At 34.8% G+C, this 26,123-nt stretch overlaps 1 protein-coding gene across 1 annotated transcript; it reads left to right on the top strand.

Moving 5' to 3' along the window:
• The first annotated feature begins 7,062 nt into the window (after positions 1–7,062).
• LOC148568743 (uncharacterized) lies at positions 7,063–24,383 on the top strand. The gene is made up of 2 exons (XM_088484765.1): positions 7,063–8,155; positions 24,364–24,383. Exons 1-2 carry the CDS (start codon positions 7,063–7,065, stop codon positions 24,381–24,383), a joined length of 1,113 nt encoding a protein of 370 aa, XP_088340891.1.
• The last annotated feature ends 1,740 nt before the right edge of the window (positions 24,384–26,123 follow it).

The raw sequence follows: 26,123 nt of genomic DNA, 5'->3' as shown, positions 1-26,123 counted from the left end.
CAATTTGATTTGGTAGTATTTTTTAATTTATTTCTTTTAATGTTTCGTTAGTATTTTTAATTTATTTTTTTAATTTATTAAACCAAATTAATTATACTAATTATCTGTATTAATTAATTAATTAGATTAATTAATTAATAATTAAAATAATAAATATATAAATAAAATAGGTTCTCGAGATATTTTTCACTAATAATTAAATCAAATCAAATCATATATATTGAGCTAAATTTAAATCATGTAAATTAAGGACTAAACTAAAATAAGATTATTTTTTCTTATTCAAATTGAATGCAATAAATAAAATTAATTTTGTTAGATAATCATGGTCATCTGATCTTCTATATATAAATAGCCACACAAAATTATAAAAATCATCATTTTTATTGCTTTTGCTTTTTCAACTCTTTTTATGTATAAATGTACTCAAAATGAGAAGGTATGGATGAGTGTTTCATTAATTGTTTGTTTGACAAATATTATAGTTTGAAAATGTCTCAATTTAGGCATTCTGTCGTGGTCGATGGAAGTTGAACTTGTAGTAATTCAGGGTGACCATGATATTTTTTTATAGTATTACATAAAATAATATTTTTTAAAATGAATATACCCGTAATTAATTTTCTTTGTCAATTTGTTATCCTTTACCTAACAAACAATATCCATACTGAATATATTATTTTCATCAGAAGCCACATATAATTGATTGATAATTCTATATATACAAATACTCATGTGGTAACTAAATACCATATTGTTATCTCGCTAAAGTTAATTCTCCTATGATTATGCGAATGTATAGTACTATCAGATGAAAATTGATTGGATTACATTATTTTCAACGAGGTAGGTGATCTTTTAGGCCTAATCACGGTCAGAGTTGAGGAAGATTTGAAAAATGCTAATAATGTAAATACTTTTTATTTTTAATACCCAATAATAAATATATAAATTAAAACTAATATTGTTTCGTACAAAGTCATAAAATGTATAGCATACTCAAAACATATCCAATCCGTATTAACTGTCATTGTTTATCAGTTACGTTATGACAAATGTGGTTATTAAAAAAAGATTAAAATTAACTTAAATATACACATTATTTCATGCTTTTTATTTTTTATTTTATTATCATAAAAAGTCATATATATTATAAGAGAACCTCATCTTTTTACCAACGGTTCTTCCATTCAATGGTTTCTATAAAGAAAAAAGGTATAATAATATTGTGTTTGACAAGAATATATGGGATTTTAAAAGGTTGAAGTATAGGTTTAGTTCTTAACATATTTGTAGATGAAGTGTAGAGTAGATAAAAAGATAGCTAATAAAAGAATAAATGGTTAAAACTTCCTCAATACTAACAAACATAGTGTATGATAGGTGTTCTATAATTTTTTTGGATTTGATTGTTTCTTTATTATTATATGGTGTTCTGTTTAATTTATGCTAAAAAGACTTATAATAATCATCTTATTGTGGTAGTGTAAAAGTTGTAGGTATTATATTTACTTTGTATGCTCTTAAATCTCATGTTCTTGATGGATATTTGTGACTGAGTAATTATTAAAAGAAATTGGTTTAATATATATTTTATATTCTATCTAAATTATAATAGTGAGTAAATATTTTTTTTCAAAATAAATAATGCAGTTTTTTCATAAAAATAAAGTTTAAATAATTGTGAAATTAAATTATACCACAGATGATGATAAATATCTTGGCATTAGATCTGTTATAAAACAAATTTTTAGGTATATTACGTGGTATTATATAATTTAGTTATATTTTTCTTATCTTCAATCTATCTTATTTAGATTAGCATATTTTTAAAAAGGGTTATTCAAGATTTTTTTTAAATAATTAAATCAAATCAATTACAAACTAATTAATTAGTTTGATTAAATATCTAGATATCTTATAATTTAATATAATGTAATTTATATAGATACATGACTTTTACAATTTTATTATTTATTATAATAAATTCTAAAGATAATTTTTATAAGTTATAATTTATTATTTTTATCTGCATATTCAACTTTTAAGAATATATTTTTTTTAATTTTATATTTATAGTTAAATTATTTTCTACTTTAATATATGAATTTTTTTATTACGCAATTCACTTTAACAAAAATAAATTAATTTATGAAAATTTAAACTTGAGCATTTACTATGGTTAAACTCAAATTTTAATTTATTTTGCTATATTATTATATAAATATTAAATTCTCTGATTAAACACTTATTTCATTACGAAATGATATTATATGTTACTTTCATATTGGCAATTAAATTTCAGTTACTACACAAATATTGTATTTTAGGTAATTGTATATTTTTTTGTTATTTTAAAAATTATTATATAATTTTAAGATCATTTAATTATGTTTATTTTTTTAAAAGCATTATCATTATTGGAGAGTAACTAATGTTTGTGATAATCTAAAATTGAGACATAAAAATACAAAATATTAATATAATAAATTTTCAAAGTATAAATCTTGAAGTAAATATATGTAACTATAATTAATGATCATAATTAAAAATCTTTATTTTATTTCAATTTGTTCAGGACATGTTTATCTTAAATTTTATTTTTTTATTAATTAGTATTTTTTTGTATATTTAATTGTCATTAATTATATAAATTAAAATGTATAACTTAAAAAAAATAGATGAGTGTTTAAAAAATAAAAAAAAATCATTTTTTGTTAGTAAAAAATTTATGTCACTTTTTTTGGCATCATATCTTACATTTTTACTATAATTAAAAGTTAGAGGTAAATTATTTAATATAAATTAGTAAAAAATATAATACTTAATAAATTATCATAATTACATTTAAAAGTATTTAAGTTATTTTCATATAATAAAAGTGATATGCTTCAAAAAATATTTGTATATAATTTACCAACGAATATATGAGATATTTATCATAATTTTTATTTTTAATAAAAATATCATTGTACTAAAGTAATACATTTTAAAGATGTATAAATGAGATTTTTATTAAAAAAAAATTACAAGATAGCAAATGCAATTTTATTTTAATTTTATCTTTAACATTTAGTTTTAGTTTTACCTTTAGAGTTTTAATATGTTTCAATTATATTATTTGATTTGACCAAAATTAAATAAAGAATCAATTATTTAATAAATAATAAAATAAATAAATTTAATTTGAATTATTCTCCTATTATTTTCTATATCTAGGAATCAGAATGTGCTTTTATGTATTTTGATTAATAGTTCTTAAAGGAGTTATTATTTTATTTATTAATATTTTAATTTTTTTATAATATTTTCATAAAATTTGATTAATAGGTTCTTCTTCACAATATTTTTTTTTATTTTTTAACAAAAATATATCTTAATTTTTGTCTATCATCTTTTATATTCATTGATTATACTAATTTTTTTACAAATCAACTACATGCATTATTTTTTTTTGTATTTTTTTACTTTTTTTAATTATTTTATTACCTTATTTTTAATTATTTATTTTACTTTCTGTAAAACCCGGTTAATTAACGGCTAATTAACCCATAAATAAGAATTTATTCTAGAAAGCCTAAAATGTGATTTTTATGGCTAAATGTGATAGAGGAGATTGAGACGAGAATTTTGGTACCAATTTTATAGAATTCGGACCAAGGTTGGACCGAACGGGCCAAACCGGGCCAACCGGACCCAAAGTGGGCCCTTGGCCCAACTAAACTAAACCAAAACCCTAGTTTTCAGCACTCTCTCTCCTCATTTGAGACACTAAACACGCTGAAATGGAGGCCATGGAGGGAAGAACACTCTCTCAAGTTCTATCTCTCACTTGATCTTCAAACCACCATAACTTTTGATCTAGAACTCCGATTGCCGCTCCGTTTGTGGCCACGCGTTCACCGCAGAGAGCTCTACAAAACCCATACAATTAATCTTGAGGTAAGCCACGTGTTTCTGTTCGAAATTCCAGCCCTTATTTTCGAGTTTCATGGGTAAAATGTTGAGATTTTGGGTTCTTTGATGTTATAGGACCCAACTCTCTTGAAGGAGAAGATTAATCTTGTCTCCTTGGACCTTGGGTGTGGTAAGATTCTCAACCCTAGTGTAATTTGTGATTTTATGATGTTTGGGTTTTGAGATGTTGTGTATGGGTATCATGGTTGTGGCTTAGGTTGTGTATATGTGAATATTGGAGCTTGATTGGTGACTTTGAAAAGCTTGGAAAGGGTTTGGTGGTGAAAAATCTGTCCTTGGAGGTGTTGAGGCCTTGAGAGCTTGTGGATAAGTGGTTTGGAAGTGCTCCGGGGGAGCTTGGGAAAATCGGCTAAGGTATGGTTTCGGTTTCCCGTATCTAATATGTAATGTGGTAGGAAATACTTAGGCTAGAGGCCCTAAGATAGGCATTGAATTGTTGATGTTGTTGAATGATTGAGATATATGATGTGGTCATATATGTGATGATGATTATTGATGCCTTGGTGGTATGATGTATGAGAAATATGCATGTTGTGATATATGCTTGATGATTGGTTATGGTTGAATTGTGGATTGATCCATGTTGATGGCGAGTATGATGTTGATTGTGTACAATAATGATTTATTGGAATTGGTGTTGTTGAGAATTGGCATGAGGAATAGTATATGATATGTCAATGTGTTTGAGTTTGAGCCACTTGGGAGAAGTGGGGTAAAATGATGAGATAGTGATTTTGGTAAATTGTGGTTATGTGTCAATGTGTGAGTTGAGGAGGCTTGATGTTGAATTTGATACATTTTGAATTGATTTCAAAGAAAAGGGATGAAATTGGCATGTTTTGATTGATTTTGGGAAGAGTTGAAAATGGTTTGTTTTGAAAATGGCATATTGTGGTTTTGTATGAAAATATGGTTTTTGGGCATACTTTGACGGGACATAACTTGGACTACGGATCTCCGTTTTGTACCAAATCTGTTTATAAATGAAATTGGATCCGGGATGTCCATGCCGTTTGAAGAACGGGTGAAAAACAATTTAAAATGAGGAAGTTATGTCCGTTGGAAGATTGGGGTTTAAATCTGTGAATTCTGCAGCTTTTAACTTAGAAAATTTTTAGCAGAATGACCCCTTGTGCGTGGGCGCACCTGGCGCGTGCGCGCCGATCTTCCGAAAAAGTGCCATCCACGCGTGCGCGTGGAGTGCGCGTACGCGCGGCCCTGTTTTCATCCCAAAGTTGATTTTTGAGTTTTAAAAGCCAAATCTCATACTTCTAAGCCTCCGATCTCACCATTTATGTCTTAAATCACTATGGCATGCCTAGCTATTAAAAAGGGGCTAGTGAATGAGGTAACTTGCGAGTGAAGCAATGGGAATATGAATGATTAATGAGGATCAAAGACGATTATGTGAGATGTGGAGAATGGTGGTGGAAGTGCTTGTTATGCCATGGGCCAAAAGGCTGTAATTGTTAATGAAATGGCTGGTTATGGATTTAACCGCGAGCCGGAATGGCTGTGTATGATTATGAATATTGGCTGGTTCTGGATTGAACCGTGAGCCGGAATGGCTGATATGGATGTTGATCCATGGATGAGAATTCATGCATGTTGATGCTGAATTATTGATAATTGTGAATTGCACTTCCACTATCAGAGATACGAGTTTCCCTGGGTAGTAGCAGTGGCTAGCCACCACGTGCTCCAGGTTGAGACTTGATACTCTGTTGACCCTATGTCGTAAGTGTGGTCGGGCACTGTGAAAGACCCGGATGAGCTCACCCCCGAAATATTCACCAGTGAGGGTGATGGATATGGATCATGTTTATGATCAAGTTTATAACGAGTATAACTCGAGTTGGGGATGCGCGACAGAGGGACAGTCCAATGGTTAGCGACCAGGACTTGTCGGGTTGGCTCTATAACCGACAAGATGATATCATCGGCCACTAGGGACAGGCATTCATCATATGCATACTATGTGAATTGTTTGAGATTGCCTATTTGACTGCATATTACTTGCTAATTGTCTAAATGTCTTAACTGCTCCTAATTGTATATTCTTTGTCTGATATAACTGTGTTTGCTATAATATACTCCTGCTGGTGGTTGGGAGGTTTGAAGGAATTGGAAAGGGAAGTATTAGTTAGACTGAAGAATCGTTAGTCAGATGCCCTTATATGGTTTAGCTTGTTTATAAGCTTTGATATTATCTGGAGGAAGTTCTAGGATTGCCTTTGGCTTTCCTCTATTATTATGTATTATATATGTGGAAGCTGTTACCATGCTGGGGACCTCTGGTTCTCACCCATGCGGATTTTGTGGTTTTCAGATGCAGGACGTACGGTTTCCCGCTGAGGCATGCTGGAGACTTCTAGATTTGCGAAGATTCCTTGTTCTTGGGGACTATGTTTTTGGTTTATATGTTTTGCTTAGATACTTTTATCTCCATTAAATAATACAAACTGTGATGACTCCTTCTAGAGGAGATTTTTGGAGAATAGGTTTTCTGTATTTGTGTCCCTTTGGGTTTCCTTTGGGGTTTCCTTATTTTATCATATGTATATGTTGCTATGCTCGGACCGGTTATCTTCGCAGCCGGATTTTGAGTCTTGATATTCCTGTTTTTGACACTCCTTTGTATATATATAATCTCGCGTTGGTTATCTTTGTTCGTTACGTTATCGATCGGAGTGTGCGCTTTTGAGTTGCGTTTTTTTGTTTACCCCTTTTTCTATAAAGGCTCCTAGTTATAATCAATCATTCATACTACTATACGTACTAAATTTTTATTTTAGAGGTCGTAATACCTTGCCATCTCTGAATTATGACTTAAGCATAAGACTCTGTATGGTAGGGTGTTACATTATGGTATCAGAGCAGTTCGTTCCTGTAGAGCCTGAGGGATGGACTGACTATGCTTCTGTGCATTCTCTGTGTGTGTGTGTGATATGTGCTATTAGTATATCTGCTTGATATAATTGGCATAAACGTTCATGAGCATGCATTTGGGACTTTGAAGTACTAGACTTCCGATATTGAGACTGATCAACTTAATATCGATTGTTTGGTATGTATAGGAACCAGATGGCGCCTCGTGGACGCGGTAGAGGTAGTGCGAGAGGTCGTACGAATGCTCGTGCACCGGAGAATAACCCTAATGACCCGGTGAACTTTATGGCTGCGTTGGAGAACATGGCTGCTGCTATGCAAGCCACTGCTGAGGCTCTTGGCCAACAGATGAACAACCATGGTAATGATGGAGGTGGAGTTCAGGGCCCGATGACCTTGGCAAACTTTTTGAAGGTTAATCCGCCTAAGTTCAAGGGAACTACTAGCCCGACTGAGGCTGATACATGGTTTCAGGCTATAGAGCGAGCACTGCAAGCACAAGTGGTACCTGAAGGGCAGCGTGTCGAGTTTGCTACCTATATGCTCACAGGTGAAGCGTCCCATTGGTGGCAAGGTATCCGACGTCTTCTGCAGCAGGGTGATGACTATATCACTTGGAATGTCTTCCAAGAAGAGTTCTATAAGAAGTACTTTCCAACCTCTGCTAGGACGGCTAAGGAACTTGAATTGTTACAGCTGAAGCAAGGTACTATGTCCATATCAGAGTATACTGACAAGTTTGAGGAGCTGTTCAGGTTCTCTCGTATGTGCCAAGGGACCCCGGTGGAATATGAGGAATGGAAGTGTGTTAAGTATGAAGGAGGACTCCGGAGTGATATCTTCAGTTCAGTAGGGCCAATGGAGATTAGGACCTTCTCCGAATTAGTGAACAAGTGTAGGGTTGCTGAAGAGTGTGTGAAAAGGGCAACCGCTGAGAAAGAGAGTCACAAAGGATCATTCCCACAGAACCGAGGGAAGAGCTTTGCACCTAGAGGTCCGTCTTTCAAGAGAGGAGGCTCTTTCAGGAGGCCCAACAACAACAACTCCCAAGGAAGGAAGTTTGGGAAGCAGCCTCAGAATGATCAAGCTTGTGCTAGGTGTGGAAGTCACCATCCGGGAGCACCATGCAAGGCCGGATGGGGTTTGTGCTACAATTGTGGAAAGGCGGGGCATAAAGCCGCAAGTTGTCCGGAGAGGCAGAAACAAGGTGCTGGGAAAGCACAACAGACTGGTCGGGTGTTCACCACTTCAGCTATAGGTGCTGAGGGATCTGAGACACTCATTCGAGGTAACTGTGAATTAGCTGGTCAAACTTTAAATGCTTTATTTGATTCGGGAGCATCGCATTCATTCATTGCATTTGAGAAAGCCCATGAGTTAGGGTTGAAGATCGTAACCTTAGGTTATGACTTAAAAGTGTATAATGCTACCCATAAAGCCATGGTAACTAGACTAGGATGCCCGAAAGTTTCGTTTAGGTTCAAGCAGCGTGATTTTGTCCATAATCTAATCTGCTTACCGATGATCGGTCTTGATCTTATCTTGGGATTGGACTGGTTATCCGAAAACCATGTCCTGCTTGATTGTTCTAACAAGTCGGTGTACTTTATGCCGGAGGATACAGAAGGGCCGGTTGTGGTGAATAATTATTACTTGAATTCGATGATGGTGAACTGTTCTGGAATCGAATGTCAGGGTATCCTGTTGTTAACCGCGGTTGTTTCGGGTGATGATCAAAGGTTGGATCAGATTCCGGTAGTGTGTGAGTTTCCGGAAGTGTTTCCTGATGATATTGAGGAATTTCCACCTAACCGAGAGGTCGAGTTTGCTATTGAATTGGTGCCTGGGGCAGGACCAATCTCAAGTGCTCCTTACAGAATGTCACCATTAGAGGAATTGTTGGGTAAGAACTTTATCCGACCAAGTGTTTCCCCGTGGGGTGCTCCAGTGTTACTGGTAAAGAAGAAAGATGGAAGTATGCGACTCTGTGTGGATTACAGGCAGCTGAACAAGGTCACCATAAAGAATAAGTACCCATTGCCGATAATTGATGATCTCATGGATTAGTTACAAGGAGCTGGGGTTTTCTCCAAGATCGATTTGCGATCCGGTTATCACCAGATAAGGGTGAGGGGTGAGGATATCCCTAAGACCGCTTTCAGGACTCGTTATGGTCATTACGAGTACACTGTAATGTCCTTTGGGTTGACGAATGCTCCTGCAGTATTCATGGATTACATGAATAGAGTCTTCCGTCCGTTTCTGGATAAATTCGTTGTTGTCTTTATTGATGACATACTGATTTATTCCAAGACTGAAGAAGAGCATGCGGAACACTTGAGGACCGTGTTGCAGATTCTAAAGGAGAAGAAACTTTATGCAAAACTGTCTAAGTGTGAGTTTTGGAAGAGTGAGGTGAAGTTTTTGGGCCATGTGGTGAGTAAGAAGGGAATAGCAGTAGATCCAACTAAGGTGGAGGCGGTGATGGATTGGAAACAACCAACCACCATAACAGAGATAAGGAGTTTTCTGGGTTTAGCTGGCTATTACAGAAGGTTTATCAAGGGCTTTTCACAGATAGCGTTACCAATGACAAAGTTAACCCGCAAAGACACTCCGTTTGTTTGGACTCCTGAGTGCGAGGAGAGCTTTCAGACATTGAAGAAAAAGTTGACCACTGCACCTGTGTTAGTGTTACCTGAGCCTAACGAGCCTTTTGAGGTGTATTGTGATGCCTCATTGAAGGGTCTAGGGTGCGTGCTGATGCAGCATCATAATGTGGTGGCGTATGCCTCACGACAGTTGAGACCTCATGAAGTTAATTATCCTACACACGATTTGGAACTCGCTGCGGTTGTGTTTGCCTTGAAGGTGTGGAGGCATTATCTCTATGGGGTTAAGTTCCAAGTTTTCTCTGATCATAAGAGCTTGAAGTACCTCTTTGATCAGAAAGAGCTTAATATGAGGCAGAGAAGGTGGATGGAATTGTTGAAAGACTATGACTTTGAGTTAAATTACCATCCTGGAAAGGCGAATATAGTGGCGGATGCGTTAAGTCGAAAGTCGTTATATGCGTCTTGGATGATGCTTCAAGAGGAGAAGTTGCTCAAGGGATTCGAGAGTCTGAAAATTGGTACTCAAGAAGTATCCGGAACCTTGTGTTTGAGCCGATTAGAAATCTCAAGTGACTTTAAGTCCGAACTCCTAAAGGCTCATCAAAATGATGAAGCGTTATAGAAGGTGTTATCGGCTATCGAGCAAGGAAAACAGTGGAGAGTGTCGGAAGAAAAAGATGGGTTATGGAGATTCAAGGGTAGGATCATTGTGCCGGATGTTGGCACTTTGAGGCAAGATATCTTAAAGGAGGCACACAAAAGCGGATTCTCCATTCACCCGGGAAGTACTAAGATGTACCATGATTTAAAGGCGATGTTTTGGTGGCCGGGAATGAAGAATGATGTGGCGGAATATGTTTCAAAGTGTTTAACTTGTCAAAAGGTAAAGATTGAACATCAAAAGCCCGCCGGTATGTTGCAACCTCTAGAGATTCCACAATGGAAGTGGGAAAGTATTGCAATGGACTTTGTGTCAGGATTGCCAAAGACTAGGGCTGGTTTTGATGCTATTTGGGTGATTGTGGACCGATTGACGAAGTCAGCTCACTTTTTGCCCATTCGTATGACTTACACCCTTGAGGAGCTAGCACGGTTATACATAAAGGAGATTGTGAGACTTCATGGTGTACCTGCTACTATAATCTCTGATAGAGATCCTCGTTTCACTTCAAGGTTTTGGGGTGCATTTCAGAAGGCTTTTGGAACCCGATTAAGCTTGAGCACGGCTTACCATCCTCAAACAGATGGTCAATCTGAGAGGACGATCCAAACACTAGAGGATATGTTGAGAGCTTGTGTTTTGGACCAACCGGCGAGTTGGGATCGGTATATGCCATTAGTGGAGTTTGCATACAATAATAGTTATCATGCGAGCATCGGAATGGCTCCGTATGAGGCCTTGTATGGGAGAAAATGTCAATCTCCGCTATGTTGGTATGAAGCTGGAGAGAAAAGCTTGTTGGGGCCGGAAATGATAGCTGAGACCACCGAACAAGTCAAGAAAATCCGAGATAGGATGCTCACGGCGCAGAGTCGTCAAAAGAGTTACGCCGATCAGAGGCGAAAGCCCTTAGAATTTGAGGAAGGAGACCATGTTTTCCTTAAGGTTACTCCGACCACGGGAGTAGGTAGGGCGATTAAAGCAAAGAAGTTGAATCCTCGATACATTGGTCCATTTCAAATCCTGGAGAGGATTGGACCGGTGGCGTATCGGATGGCTCTACCACCTCATCTTTCGAACCTGCACAACGTGTTTCACGTGTCGCAGCTTCGGAAGTACACTCCTGATGCTAGCCATGTGTTGGAACCCGAATCGGTTCAGTTAAGGGAAGATTTGACGCTTCCAGTGGCTCCAGTCAGAATTGATGATACTAGTATTAAACGGTTGCGTGGAAAAGACGTTTCATTAGTCAAAGTGGCTTGGAGTCGAGGCGGTGTTGAGGAACACACTTGGGAACTTGAGTCGGAGATGCGAACGGATTATCCGCATTTATTCTCAGGTAATTGCATTTGAATTTTGTGGGCAAAATTCCCAATTAGGTGGGTAGGATGTAAAACCCGGTTAATTAACGGCTAATTAACCCATAAATAAGAATTTATTCTAGAAAGCCTAAAATGTGATTTTTATGGCTAAATGTGATAGAGGAGATTGAGACGAGAATTTTGGTACCAATTTTATAGAATTCGGACCAAGGTTGGACCGAACGGGCCAAACCGGGCCAACCGGACCCAAAGTGGGCCCTTGGCCCAACTAAACTAAACCAAAACCCTAGTTTTCAGCACTCTCTCTCCTCATTTGAGACACTAAACACGCTGAAATGGAGGCCATGGAGGGAAGAACACTCTCTCAAGTTCTATCTCTCACTTGATCTTCAAACCACCATAACTTTTGATCTAGAGCTCCGATTGCCGCTCCGTTTGTGGCCACGCGTTCACCGCAGAGAGCTCTACAAAACCCATACAATTAATCTTGAGGTAAGCCACGTGTTTCTGTTCGAAATTCCAGCCCTTATTTTCGAGTTTCATGGGTAAAATGTTGAGATTTTGGGTTCTTTGATGTTATAGGACCCAACTCTCTTGAAGGAGAAGATTAATCTTGTCTCCTTGGACCTTGGGTGTGGTAAGATTCTCAACCCTAGTGTAATTTGTGATTTTATGATGTTTGGGTTTTGAGATGTTGTGTATGGGTATCATGGTTGTGGCTTAGGTTGTGTATATGTGAATATTGGAGCTTGATTGGTGACTTTGAAAAGCTTGGAAAGGGTTTGGTGGTGAAAAATCTGTCCTTGGAGGTGTTGAGGCCTTGAGAGCTTGTGGATAAGTGGTTTGGAAGTGCTCCGGGGGAGCTTGGGAAAATCGGCTAAGGTATGGTTTCGGTTTCCCGTATCTAATATGTAATGTGGTAGGAAATACTTAGGCTAGAGGCCCTAAGATAGGCATTGAATTGTTGATGTTGTTGAATGATTGAGATATATGATGTGGTCATATATGTGATGATGATTATTGATGCCTTGGTGGTATGATGTATGAGAAATATGCATGTTGTGATATATGCTTGATGATTGGTTATGGTTGAATTGTGGATTGATCCATGTTGATGGCGAGTATGATGTTGATTGTGTACAATAATGATTTATTGGAATTGGTGTTGTTGAGAATTGGCATGAGGAATAGTATATGATATGTCAATGTGTTTGAGTTTGAGCCACTTGGGAGAAGTGGGGTAAAATGATGAGATAGTGATTTTGGTAAATTGTGGTTATGTGTCAATGTGTGAGTTGAGGAGGCTTGATGTTGAATTTGATACATTTTGAATTGATTTCAAAGAAAAGGGATGAAATTGTCATGTTTTGATTGATTTTGGGAAGAGTTGAAAATGGTTTGTTTTGAAAATGGCATATTGTGGTTTTGTATGAAAATATGGTTTTTGGGCATACTTTGACGGGACATAACTTGGACTACGGATCTCCGTTTTGTACCAAATCTGTTTATAAATGAAATTGGATCCGGGATGTCCATGCCGTTTGAAGAACGGGTGAAAAACAATTTAAAATGAGGAAGTTATGTCCGTTGGAAGATTGGGGTTTAAATCTGTGAATTCTGCAGCTTTTAACTTAGAAAATTTTTAGCAGAATGACCCCTTGCGCGTGGGCGCACCTGGCGCGTGCGCGCCGATCTTCCGAAAAAGTGCCATCCACGCGTGCGCGTGGAGTGCGCGTACGCGCGGCCCTGTTTTCATCCCAAAGTTGATTTTTGAGTTTTAAAAGCCAAATCTCATACTTCTAAGCCTCCGATCTCACCATTTATGTCTTAAATCACTATGGCATGCCTAGCTATTAAAAAGGGGCTAGTGAATGAGGTAACTTGCGAGTGAAGCAATGGGAATATGAATGATTAATGAGGATCAAAGATGATTATGTGAGATGTGGAGAATGGTGGTGGAAGTGCTTGTTATGCCATGGGCCGAAAGGCTGTAATTGTTAATGAAATGGCTGGTTATGGATTTAACCGCGAGCCGGAATGGCTGTGTATGATTATGAATATTGGCTGGTTCTGGATTGAACCGTGAGCCGGAATGGCTGATATGGATGTTGATCCATGGATGAGAATTCATGCATGTTGATGCTGAATTATTGATAATTGTGAATTGCACTTCCACTATCAGAGATACGAGTTTCCCTGGGTAGTAGCAGTGGCTAGCCACCACGTGCTCCAGGTTGAGACTTGATACTCTGTTGACCCTATGTCGTAAGTGTGGTCGGGCACTGTGAAAGACCCGGATGAGCTCGCCCCCGAAATATTCACCAGTGAGGGTGATGGATATGGATCATGTTTATGATCAAGTTTATAACGAGTATAACTCGAGTTGGGGATGCGCGACAGAGGGACAGTCCAATGGTTAGCGACCAGGACTTGTCGGGTTGGCTATATAACCGACAAGATGATATCATCGGCCACTAGGGACAGGCATTCATCATATGCATACTATGTGAATTGTTTGAGATTGCCTATTTGACTGCATATTACTTTCTAATTGTCTAAATGTCTTAACTGCTCCTAATTGTATATTCTTTGTCTGATATAACTGTGTTTGCTATAATATACTCCTGCTGGTGGTTGGGAGGTTTGAAGGAATTGGAAAGGGAAGTATTAGTTAGACTGAAGAATCTTTAGTCAGATGCCCTTATATGGTTTAGCTTGTTTATAAGCTTTGATATTATCTGGAGGAAGTTCTAGGATTGCCTTTGGCTTTCCTCTATTATTATGTATTATATATGTGGAAGCTGTTACCATGCTGGGGACCTCTGGTTCTCACCCATGCGGATTTTGTGGTTTTCAGATGCAGGACGTACGGTTTCCTGCTGAGGCATGCTGGAGACTTCTAGATTTGCGAAGATTCCTTGTTCTTGGGGACTATGTTTTTGGTTTATATGTTTTGCTTAGATACTTTTATCTCCATTAAATAATACAAACTGTGATGACTCCTTCTAGAGGAGATTTTTGGAGAATAGGTTTTCTGTATTTGTGTCCCTTTGGGTTTCCTTTGGGGTTTCCTTATTTTATCATATGTATATGTTGCTATGCTCGGACCGGTTATCTTCGCAGCCGGATTTTGAGTCTTGATATTCCTGTTTTTGACACTCCTTTGTATATATATAATCTCGCGTTGGTTATCTTTGTTCGTTACGTTATCGATCGGAGTGTGCGCTTTTGAGTTGCGTTTTTTTGTTTACCCCTTTTTCTATAAAGGCTCCTAGTTATAATCAATCATTCATACTACTATACGTACTAAATTTTTATTTTAGAGGTCGTAATACCTTGCCATCTCTGAATTATGACTTAAGCATAAGACTCTGTATGGTAGGGTGTTACACTTTCACTCCTCATATGTTTATTATATAAAATTCAATAGTTAACTTTCAATTATATAAAATTCAATAGTTTCTTTCAAAACATGCTTAAATATATTATCTATTATATATAATTTAATTTTAATTTAAACTAAAAACTAAATGAATTATCAGAAAAATAGCAACTAATTTTGTTTTTAATTTTTCTATAATTTATTTAAAGGTAAAAATTTCTTTATAACCACTAACATCGCTGATAACAAATTATAAGTCTCTATAAAATAAAAAGAAATATATAAAATAAATAACATATATATAATTTTAAAGTTATTAATTATAGATTATGGACAATTTTTTTTTTAAAATCCTTATGGATCAAAATGTAATTTTTTGATATTTTTATTTTTTTTTCTAAAATTTTTCAGACTTATCAACATTTAAGTTGTCTATACATAAAAAATATATGATTTCACAAGTTATAATATGTAGGGTAAATCATCTTTATAAATCATTTGTAAACCAATTTTACGTATATCCCCCAAAGTAAAAAAGGCTACATGCACGTCTCAATTTATATATCTATGTAAATCAAATTTATGGAGTTCGAATTATATGTTTTTGTAGTAAATCGAATCTATAAGATTCGAATTACTTGGATGCTATCTATGCTACTAAATCGAATGAAGGAGATTCGATTTACAATGAGTTTGATTGCTACTAAATGAGTATAAATCGAACCTTATTGTTTCGATTTAGCATGGACCATATAAATCAAAATTTATAAATTCGATTTAGTAGGGGATGACATAATTCGAATTCTTTGAATTCAATTTACTTTCAAATCACAATGTCAAGTAATTTGAATCCTATAGATTCGATTTACTACTTATTACCCTAATTGGAATTCATTAAATTCGATTTATATAGAAATGTAAATGGAGACAACTAGGAAATATTTTTGGGTTTGGGAGATTCAGGTAATTTTGGGGTGGTTTTAGTTTATCAACGTAAATTAACCTAATATGTGATATTAGTTATTGTTATATATATGAAAAATGCGACTTATTTATGCATTGTTTGGATTAGAAGAATTTATAGAGAAATAAAATGCTGGAAAAGAAAATGGATGGAAAAATCAATTTTTCATTGTTTGGATCAACAAAGAAATTGAATAAAAAACATAAAAGTGTACGTGGAGCTCATGTAAATTTTTTCTCTTCAAAGTTGCAAAGAAAACTGATACAGAAGCTATGATGCATAGACACTGACACGGACACGGGACACGACACGACACGAGACACGCCGATACGCGAATTTTAAAATCTTACATGACACGGGGACACGCATACATATTTTGATATTTTATTGATATTAAAATATAAATTAGAATTTTTAATTATTTTTAATGTCTTATTTTAATTATATCAAGTATTTAAAATATTTTTGTTTTAATAAATAATAATATATATTATATCTAAATTTATTTTAAAAATATATGTTAAGAATAAGACAGGACACGCTAACACGTGATGGTGTTTAGGTGTGTCCAAGTGTGTCCGGAGAAGAATTTTTTATTTTTTATTAAGACACGGTTGGACACAGCAGACACGCGTGTCGGACGAGTGTCGGTGAGTGTCGTGTCCGAAATGTGTCCGACACGCGGACACGACAATCCAACGAAGTGTCTGTGCTTCGTAGTACAGAAGTATAAACATGGTAAAAATACAGAATTAGCATTTGAATTATAATTTATATATAATATATAAAAACATTAATATAACTTTATTCTATTATAATTTTTTCTCTTCTTACTTTTCCTTTCATCCAAGCAAAAAAAAAATTTCTTCTATTTTCTTTTCATTCATTTTTTCTTCATCTAAACAACACAAAAAAAATATACTTTTCTTTCCATTTTTTCTCTAATTTTCTTTCCTCTTATTTTCTATCTTATATCCAAACAATGGCTTAGTGTTTATCCATTTATCTTCTATTAATATTATTATAACAAAGATACATATGACTTTATAAAAATGATATAACCTAAACTTTGATTATCTGAGAATTTATTGAGTGGCTAGAATAGGTTCACGTCATGAACCAATGAATGCTAGCAATAGGGATGATCACAAAAACTGTCAAAACGGGTATTTATAGGGATTACTCGCGTTTTGGGGATGGATGGGGACTAGGGGTGGCAAACAGGTCGAAACCCGTCGGGTTGGCCCACATAACCCGCCAAAAAAGGGGTTGGGCTGGAAATTTGAGACCGCCAAACTTAAAAAGCCCGCCTATCCCACACCGCCTAATCCATGGACTTTTGCGGGCTTCGGTGGGACAGGAGCGGGGCGGGGTAGGTTTTTTCATTGTGCCAAACTTTTATTTTATCAGGGCTATTTTTTACAAATTTCTATGATGTTATTGATCTATAAGAGGATGACACTGATAATTGAAAATGTTCTAAGTTATATTTTGGATTATGTTTTATGTTTGATTGACTATAAACTTGAAGATGTTTAATTATATATTTTGGATAATATTTGTTTTGCTTTGTACAATGTTGGTTTTATTATTTTATTTTAAAATATTTGGTTTATAATTATGTTTATTACATATTTATAGTTATAAAGACTTTAATGTGTGTGAATTTAAAATTATAATTTTTTTTATATTTTTAGAAATTATAAATTTATTGAAATTGTTGTGAAATTATATATTATTTAATATTTAATGGTTTATGAAAAAAAAAGAGAGCCCACCAACTCGCCAGCATACTATTAGGCGGGGCGGGGGAGAAATTCAGGATCGCCTTACTAGACGGGATGGGGTGGGTCAGCCCACCAGATGGCGGACTTTTGGCGAGACAGAGTGGGCTTTCCCGTTTGCCACCCCTAATGGGACACGGACATAAGTACCCACCCTATGGAACCCATTAAATATACGCAAATATAAAATTATTAATTTATTCTAATTTATATATACATAAATCCATTTCTTGAATTTAGTAACCCTAATTTCTACTTTCAATTCGAATTCTTCCTTTTTCTTCCAGACTCATTCTCAGCCTCAATCCTCTCTCTCTAACTCACTTTCTCTGCCTCTCAAGTCCGTCACTACGTCGCTCAGTATCATCCAAAAAATATTATGTTATGTTATTATGTTGGAATATATTTTTATGTTTTCTCCTTTTGAAATGTTATTTTTCATAACGAATACGTTATAAATTATGTTGAATTATATTGAATTGATTATTTTATAATTATTATATTATGTCTTTTTGTGTTCATTTTTTTCAAAAAATTTTAAAGAATATTCGTAGATATCCAAGGAGATCTGCTTTCCTAAGGGGTAATTAAACAAGAACTTGCAATGACGGAGACGGAATTGGAGCATTTATTTTTAAATAGGAGTGAGAGATGAAAAGGGGATTCTCACGTTTCCCTGAGTACTAATTACCATATCTAACTAGCAACGGAGATCCAATCTGAGCCGATTTAAGAGGGGGCACGTGGACTTCATCTGCATTGGACCTTTAAGATAATGAACCTAAATCGAATTTGGGACCCCAACAATGGATTTTAGTTGATCTTGCTTGTGTTGAGGTTTTACTAGGTCCAAATATATCTTGGATTAATATTTTGAATCATTTTTATAACAAATACAATACTATTTAATATTATAACACTTAGTATATATAAAAGTTGGATGTATTTATAAGACATTTTTTAATTCAAATAAAAAAATTAATTATCTCTTTTTTAGTTTTAAATATTATTTTTTAATGTAACAAAAAAGTAAAAATAACAATAATCACTCATATAATTAAAATAGATAATCTTAATATATACATGACACGATATATATAAAGGATTATTTATTATATATGAGATATAATTTTTTTTCTTTTCTGTAATGACTATTTATATAATTTATTGAACAATTTTTTCATCTTAATATTTAATAAATTTAACATATGTAAAATCCGGTCAAACCATAATTAATTAATTAATAAATTAAATAAGAGCGAATATGGTTGAAAAATTTAGCAATCGGAATTTGACAATTTAAAAATGATATTTGGACTCAGTGGATTTTTCTGAGTCGGAAAATATAGTTTTTTGCGTAAAAATGCGCATTGGAATTTTGACCGGCAGTACCGGCTGAGATCTGTCTGGTATTGCAGTTGAGAAAATTAATTATAAGTGAATAAGCCTAAGAAATTAGGATTTATAATTAGGGAAGGCAGAAATATTTAAAGTACAATTTAGAGCGCTAATCTTAAAGGTTTTGGCCCAAAATTGGGCTAACAGACAAAAATAAGTGAACCGGACCTAAGTGGGCCCAAGACCCAACATATATAAATATTAGTTATGAGCATTTCAGCTCATTTTATCCTAAAGAAAGGGTGTGAGGCGCTAAATTGAGAAGGGAAGAAGAAGAGAGAAAACCCTAATTCTCTTTAATCTTCAAACCACCATAACTTTCTCTCCGAAACTCCGATTGACAAGCTGTTTGTGGTCACGCGTCACTCTTTTCTTTCTCTACAATTCTATCTAAGTTTTGTGGTGAGTATTCCATTCATCTCTGCCCAGTTTTCAAAATTCCCACTGTTACACATTTTTGGGTAGTTAGTGTTGAAATCTTGTGATTTTTATTGTTTAGGGATACTCTAACATGGATTCTCAGTGGGTTCTATTCCTATTTCATATAGGCTGAGGTAATAAGTACTCAAACCCTTGTGATTTATAATTTTCATGAGCCCTAGATTGATGCATATATGTGAAATTAGTTATGTTAGTGTATTTGGTGATTTTGGTGCACAATTGGGAGGTTGGTGTTGCTTGTGGAGCTTTGGTGAGGCTTGGAGCTAAGGGTTGGTGGAGACTTTCAAAGAAGAAGCTCAATTGGTTTGGCTACAAGAGGTACGGTTTAAGTTTCATTTAAGTACCGTGTGGTGTGATGATAATTCCTAGGCAAGATGCCCTTAGGATTTAGTTTGGATTGTGTGAATGGTTGGCATTAATATGCATAGTTGATATGTAATGTAAATTAATGATTGGGTTGAGAATTGCGTGAATTTGTATGTATGGTGTGTTGAGAATTTGATGAATTGAATAATGAATATTATTTTGTGGACTATGCATTTAAATTGTGAATTTGGGCCGGAGGCCAGAAAGAGATAAGTAAGGTAAGTTGACATGTGGATTGTGTGATGACATGAGTAATTGGATGGATGGATTTTAGACATCGGATATGTGAATAATTGGTTTGGTTATTGAATAATATGGTTTGAGGAATTTAAGAGTGGAATTTGATGGTTTGGGTAAAGTTGTGTAGATGAGGTAGGTTGGTTTTGGGTTGAGTGTAATTATGTGGATGTGGTTGGGTTGTGGTTATTTGCATGAGTGGAAATGAATTTGGCTTGTGAACATTGGAAAAATTGGTGATTTCTATGTTTGGGTAGAAAACTGATTTTTGACCAACTTTGGTGGTCCGTAACTCGGTCCACGGTGTTCAGAATTCTTCAAAATGGATTTTTATGAAAGTTTATTCAAAGAACTTTCCAACAGTTCAAAAATGGTTGAAAAAGGACTTTTGTAGAAGAAGTTATGTGTGGTGGAAGTTTGGGGTTTAAAAATGAAATTCTGCAGCTTTTTAACTTAGTAAAATTTTTGGCAGAACACACTTCCACGCGTATGCGTGGCCGACGCGCATGCGTCGTTTTCAAAGTTTCACTACCCACGCGTGCGCGTGGCCCACGCATACACGTCGATGAACTAAAATAGTTGCCCAGCCAAAATTCCAGAGAGTTGTGCTTGATTTGTGCCACTTTTGTGCCTGGGGCACAAAACGTACCCATGCGTACGCGTGGCTGACGCGTAAGCATCACTGGGCTTTCCCCCATCCACGCATTCGCATGGAGGGACGCGTACGCGTCACTGTGTTTTGCTGCGTTCCAGGCGTGCGCGTGGGCGACGCACACGCGTGACTCTGTTTTCAGCAAAAGTCGATTTTTGAGTTTCTAAAGCCGAATTCCATACTTCTAAGCCTCCACTTTCATCCTTTTAGCCCTAAATTTTTATAGCATGCCTAGTAATAAAAAGAAGCTAGGACATGTGGTTACTTGTGGATGAAGTAAAATGAGAACCAATGATGAATGATGAGTAATGAAAATTGTATGAGTTGCTAAGGATGAAGGTGAAAGTATCATGTACAATATGAGCCGGAGGGCTATGATAAGAATTGAATTATGGCTGAGTATGTATATGTATATGTATATGATTAATGACTAAATGTGGTAAGGGAATAATGATGGAACATGTTGAATGTGATGTGTGACCCTAGGTAGTAGGCAGCGGCGTTGTCCACTTGCTCTGGGTATGAGATGGTATGAAAGATTATGATAAATGAGCTTAATTATGGAGTTTGGAATGAATGTATGTCTGTAATACCTGGGTAGTAGCAAGGGTCGTGGTTCGTCCCACTTGCTCCGGGTCATTGTTTGAGAATTGGTAATAATGGAGTGTGATTAGGAATGAATGTGTATTTGTGATACTTGGGTAGTAGCAAGGGTTGTGGTTCATTCCGCTTGCTCCAGGTTAATGTTTGAGATTTGGTAACAATAAAGATTGATAATATGAATTGAGATTAAATGAATATATGTTTGAGATACCTGGGCAGTAGCGAGGGTTGTAGTTCGTCCCACTTACTCCAGGTCAGAGATTGTGTCGCCTGGGTAGTAGCGGCAGTAGTGGTGATTTGACTCGCTCCAGGTTGAGCTTTTAAACACCCGTCTGGGTAGTAGCTGCAATAGTGGTTATTTCACTGGCTCTGGGTTGAGCGGGTAGTAGCAAGGGGGTTGTAGCTCAAACCTACTTGCTCTGCGATGGGTGTTTCTGTCCATGGTTAGCTACCAGGACATGTCGAGTTGTCTATATAACGGACATATGATATTATCAGCCATAGGGCAGGCATACATCATTTGCATATGTTTGATTTGTTTGGGTTTGCCTATTTGTTTTAGATTGTTATATCATATATGCTATGTTACCTGATTATGTGCTACTTGTTCTACTTGCACTTTAATTGTGTATTACTTATCTGTATTGCTTGTGTTTGTACAACTAAGAGGTCCCTCATGCTGGTGTCGGTGGATGCGGAGGACTGTTCTGGATGAGATGAGTTAATGATGTAATTGAATAATGATGATGATTATTGAATGAGGTAATTTGGGCTCCCTGGGTAGACGCAGTGAAGTGATTTCACTTGCTCCAGGTGAGGATATGATGTATTGATATAGAATTGTTGAGACAGAATAACTGGTAATGGTTTTGTTATGACTCTGATTCTAATTCGTTGGAGAGTTAGAGAGAGTTGAGAAGCATGAAGCACAAGATTTAGACTTAGCATCCCCTTATGACAGTTTCCTATTTATAGATTAGCGAGAACATAGGATGAATGTTTGGTGAAAGGAAGTTTAGGATGCTTAGTGAGTTTTTATTACAATGCATTGTATTTATTGGGCACTTTTACCGTATTGGGAACCCATGGGTCGGGGGTTCTCATTCCGTATATATCTCTTGTTTTTCAGATACAGGTCCAGGTGCTCAGAAGTGAGCTGTGGTTCATCTGAGAGATGGCGAAGATCTTCATATTCTCTACTTTATGTTTTGCTTAGAATCTCTCCACCTTTACTTTGAAAAGCTTACATTATGTATTGAACTCTTTTGAACTTCCCTATAGAGGCTCTTATGTTTTTTTTTTGGGAGAGATTAGGAGTTTCTGTTGTGAACTACTGTTATACTGTATCCTAGTCGGCCTAAACTTCGCAGGTCACGACTAGTGGCTATTTACTTATGTCTTATATCTATATACTGTCTTTCTCTTATTCTCCTTTATGCCCTTATCTGTACATCGCTTTCGACTTCACGCTTTATCTTTTGAGTTGTCGATGCGCGTCTGATACGACTTCGCGATTTTATTTTTATTCTTTTCAGGCTTCTCGATTAATACTCCTTTCAAATATACTTATAGTTATGTATTAAAAATCTTCCTGAGAGTTGTACCATCATAATATCATTGACTTATGACTCGAGCATAAGGATTTGAATATTAGGGTGTTACAACATACAAAATATTATTTAACATACAAAATAAGTAACTTAAGTCATCTTCTAGGACAATAAGTATAATAGTGCAAATACTTATTTATTTATTAGTAATGAAAAAATATGTAAATAGTATAAATTGATATTTTTTTAGTATAAAAGTAATAATCAAAGTTATTAATTAAGTTAATTACATAATTAAAAAATTATGAAGAATTTCTTAAATAATAATAAAAAATAAAATTATTATTTTTACATATTACAAAGTTTATGAAAAAATTTTGGATAATAAATCAATTCTCAATAGATTATACATTAATTCTGTCAAAAAAAAAAAATAAATAATCAATACATTGGATATTATTATTTACGTACTAATATAATATATATATATATATATATATATATATATATATTATCGATTATTAAGTTTATAATTAATTTTTAACCCAATTTTTTGGTAATTAAAATTTAAATAATTAAAATTATTAAATGCTGAATATTTTGTATTTAACCAATTTATTTTTTTTATTGAAATTAAGAAAGGATAAGTTGTTAATCAATTTTAAATTTAAATTTAAATTTGAGTAAGAAAAAAAAATTTTAAATTTTATCTCACTACCAGAATTAATTTCAAGATAAGAAATTACTTTGTACATTATATATATTATAGGAAAGTATGGTCATTTACTATTTTTTAATGATAAATGTTGTCAAATAAAATGGTGTAAGAAATTAGAAGAAAATATATTTACAAATTTAGGAAATATTAATTTATTTTTCAATAGAATAAATTATATATTGAATAACAAAAGTTGTTATTGGTTTCTCTTCACACTAACTAATACTCAATGATGGTGTTTTGGTATACCATGTTACCAAGAAATATTAATCGATCTAATAACTTTTGTAATGACATAAGTTTATAAATTTGAAAATTTAAAAATTATTTCATAAAATGTGAAGTTTTAACAAGTAACAATGTTGATCATATTTTTTTGACTTCAAGAATGAATACGATACCAACAAATAAAATTGTCCCAAGTAAATTTCAACAAAGACAAAAGTCCATAAGTATTGCTATTAATGAAAAATTAATCTATTTTAAAGACAAATATAATTTTTTTCTACGGATTTCTTAACTCGGCAAGTCGAGGACTAATCCACCACATATTGATGCTCTATTTATTAAGGGTCTGTCGTTAGCTAATGGATTGTTGTACACACAAGGTGAGATTCAAACTCCAAATATTTGCTTAAGCAGACAAAGGAGATGACTATTCAACTAATCCAAATCAATTAAAACAAATATTAATTATTTTTAATATTTTTAAGTTGTAAAATATTTATAATAATAATTACTATATATTTTCATTTAAATTTTAATAAAGAAATTTATATAATTTTATGTATTATCCCGTGCAGGACACAGGAACATACACTAGTTATTTTATTAAAAATAAATAGTTTGAATATAATAAAATGTCACAGAAATAGACAAATAAAAAAAAATAAATCCATAAACCCCACAGATCCTATAATTGTCGTCGGGATCCCCTACTGAGGCGGCGAAGTAGGTGCTGACTTTGGTGCCCCACCAGCAACATGCATTGCCGTTGGAACAATCAGCATCGCTGCCTTCAGCGTGCATTTACTGGTTGTACACCTCCATCTGCTCTCGCAAATGATCTAGTTTCTCCAACTTCTCTATCAGGTTCGAGCTTATGACAACGGCTCCTCCCACGCGTGCAAGAAGGTCGTTGTACCTCTGCTCAGACTGCTTCACTTGTTGGTAAAGCTCTTGTGTCACCTTCTGCACCTCCTCCCTCAAGCCAATAACTTCCTGGGGATCCGGCTGGCCTGGTGGCAGAGAGGTAGAGGTAGAGGAAGCCGTCAACGCGAAGAAGTGGAGGCCACTGGCGAAGAACAACCTCAATCTGAAGCAGCGATTCTTGTGGGATTCAAAGGCAGTCTCATGCCGAACCCTATTAGGATCTACCACTGAGGTCTCGGAGTCGGTTTCATCATTCCTACTAGGCGACTGAGACTGTTGGGTCGCGATCTCCAACCTCTACGTGTAATTCTCTTGTGTCACACACGTTGTGATTAGGATAACAGTTTATAATTGACTTTAAACCAAATAAATTTAAAACTTAGGATTAATTTAAACTCACATAATGGGTCGTAGACTACTCATCAACATGTCTGCAAAAAGAATATATTGTTAATACTAATCAACATATATACTACACAAATCATTCAACATTTAGATTATTTCAAAAAAAAATTTTGACATAACCTTTCCTAAAATTTGACATATATCCACTATTACGGTTCTCATAAATCCAACCAACCTCAATCCATAGCATCATGAGTCAAAACAAAATTAAATTCACATTTCTAACAGAATATATTAATTTATTTTTATAGTTGAATTCATACTATATATATATATAATGTTGTACATGTAATATTACAATATCTAACACAATAATTTATTTAATTCAATTAAACTTAATAATTAGTGATATGATGCCGCCAAATATGCGCCCATTAAGTAGTATTCACCACTACAAGAATCTAGATTTAATTCTGTCTATGAACAATAAGCACTGAGTACATCTATAACAATATATAATGGTAAAACTCATTTTGGTGTCTAAAATTTTTTTTCACTTTTATCCTTCCTAATAATTTACTCTAGTCTATGTCAGTCACAGAATTTTCACTACCTCATCTTCAGTCACGTTCTCTTATGTCATACGTGAATGTAACTTCTATAATGATCTCACTGACTGAAATAATAGGATACTAGTTTCTTCCCTTAATCTCTCTCATTTCTCATTACTGTTATTTCATAATAGAAAAAACTTCTTTCATTTCTCATCCATCTTCTCCTGCATCCTTCTCGCTTCACCTAAATATAACATAAAACTACTATAATTTGCTTTTCATCATTAAATAAAAGTATAAAACTATGTTTATATGTTTGTTTGATTAATTACAGTTGACAACATACCAATAGAAAATTCACATGGAAGTGGTCGACTGACTTGACAAAACTATGCCATGCGACGAAGAACAAAGGCAGCAACACCTCGCCAGAAGGCATGCCAGTTACCGAGAGAGTATTAGACGAGAAAAACAAATCAATACGGTCCAATTAACATGACAACACCATTACA

Source organism: Arachis ipaensis, chromosome B4 (assembly GCF_059453495.1).
Source record: "Arachis ipaensis isolate K30076 ecotype BB chromosome B4, ASM5945349v1, whole genome shotgun sequence".
In the NCBI taxonomy this organism is placed as follows: domain Eukaryota; kingdom Viridiplantae; phylum Streptophyta; class Magnoliopsida; order Fabales; family Fabaceae; genus Arachis; species Arachis ipaensis.
The sequence above is the reverse complement of the archived record's forward strand: the minus strand, read 5'-3'. Positions and strand labels throughout refer to the sequence as shown.